Here is a 1,766-nt window from a genome sequence, read left to right as displayed (position 1 = left end):
CAACGGATGGGGCTCGAGGGGGCGAGCGCTGGCGGTGGCGGGCACGGGAGGCTCCCGGGCGCCGGGCTTCGTTACATAACCTCGAACCGGAGGAGCGGCGGCACATGGCGCCGGAGCGGCGCTGGTGGGTTCGCGTCCTGCGCCTGCAGCCGGGTCCTTTACCGACCCGGGAGGGCCGGGGCCGCGACCCTTTCCCACTGTCCTCCCACGCGATGGACTCGTTGGCGGGCCTTTCCCCGAGGGAAGTGACCGGCGTGCTGAGCCTGTCCTGGTTTGGCGTGTGTTCCACATGCGCCTGGGCCTGGCCGCAGTGAGTAGTCCGTAGTCCGGGCGGGGAAGAAGTGGGACTCGGGGCCCAGACGTGAGACTCCAGCCCACCCGATTGGTCAGATCAAGGAGATTTAAAATAAAAGCACATCTTGGGGTGCTTATTAATTTGCCTTCCTTGTTCCCACCTGCGAAGCTGAGGGCGATTACTTTTGCCACTGGTTGCCTGTTTGGATGTTTTGTTTTGAGAGATGGGTAAATTTTGTTCTCAAAGCTTACGAGGTTCGCACTATCTGTGTGCAGAGTTTTATGAGATGAGCGTTTATTTCCAAATCGTCAGTTGTAGAAATTTTTGGAAGAACTGGGTTCTTCGTAGAACAAAACGTAGATCCTTTGGGGAAATCCTAAACGATAGTTTATTCTCAGAATACCCTAAATGAGCCTGTAGATTTTAACAACTGTCTTTGGCTGGGTGCAGTGGCTCATGTCTAATCCCAGCACCTTGGGAGGCCGAGGCGGGAGGATCGCTTGAGCCCAGGAGTTTGAGACCAGCCTGAGCAACATGGCGAGACCCCATTTCTTTTTTTTAACTGTGTGTGTGTGTGTGTGTGTGTGTGAGCTTTCACTGAGAGTCTCTTAGGAGAGAAGAAATTAGAGTGGTTTACTGATTTCGGAGGATTTGACCAGGGATGACAAGCCCAGTTAAGGTTAATACTTGAAGGGATGTTTTAAGTGTGCTAAGCGCTATGGGACGTCTACATCGTCTCTGTACTGTGACTTTTGGATCCTCATACTTCAGTAACGTACTACCAAACTGTCACGAGTTTGCAAACAACAATAATTACCTTTTAAAAATATTTAAAACATCATGTCAACTGGGCGTGGGTGACGCCTTTAGTCGCGCGGCTACTCGGGAGGCTAAGGTGGGGGGAACATTTGAGCTTCAGCCTCAAACCGAGATATCCAGGGTTGCAGTGAGCTAGGATCGCACCGCTGCACTCCAGCCTGTGTGACACAGCGAGACCCTGTTGCTAAAAAAAAAAGAATAAAAATAAAAAAGATCGTTATACGTCAGTTTTGAGACTTTTTTTCTTTTTATGCCTCTCCTTTTTCATAGGTACAGATACATCTTAAGAGGACAGAACATTGTCTTTCACGCCTACCTTTATTATTTTCAGGGACTTCTTTTTCTTCCCAGAATGAAGTCTAACTTCCCTAAGTTAGCTCAGAGCCCTCTACAATAAGTACATGCTACTGTCTATCCTCATATATTCACACATTTTATGCTTTTGCTATTCCGGAATCACCACCAATCTTGGGTCCGTTCTGTGGAAGAGGTGTTTCACTCTGATTTTCTTTGCTCATGTTTTTCATCCTGGCGTGCCATCTTTCCTTTTTTAAATTCTCAAATTTCAGGACCTCCTTCGAAATCCCATGTTTTCACTGTATTCTTTTCTTTTTTTTTTTTTTTTTTTTTTTTTTTAATTTTTGGGGAAATG

At 47.7% G+C, this 1,766-nt stretch overlaps 1 protein-coding gene across 3 annotated transcripts in view; it reads left to right on the top strand.

The window, feature by feature from the left end:
• The first annotated feature begins 6 nt into the window (after positions 1-6).
• The window catches only part of AHCTF1 (AT hook containing transcription factor 1), a 97,799-nt gene continuing 96,039 nt past the window's right edge, over positions 7-1,766 (top strand). Inside the window, exon 1 of one of the 3 annotated variants that reach the window (XM_011955735.1) lies at positions 7-124. In XM_011955735.1, coding sequence (XP_011811125.1) covers positions 105-124 — 20 coding nt within the window. In that variant the 5' untranslated portion in view covers positions 7-104. Of the gene's footprint in view, positions 311-1,766 lie in introns of all 3 variants that reach the window. The other 2 variants (XM_011955734.1, XM_011955733.1) reach the window with 2 other exon arrangements.

Source organism: Colobus angolensis, unplaced genomic scaffold, assembly GCF_000951035.1.
Source record: "Colobus angolensis palliatus isolate OR3802 unplaced genomic scaffold, Cang.pa_1.0 Scaffold40, whole genome shotgun sequence".
Classification (NCBI taxonomy): Eukaryota; Metazoa; Chordata; class Mammalia; order Primates; family Cercopithecidae; genus Colobus; species Colobus angolensis.
The sequence above is the reverse complement of the archived record's forward strand: the minus strand, read 5'-3'. Positions and strand labels throughout refer to the sequence as shown.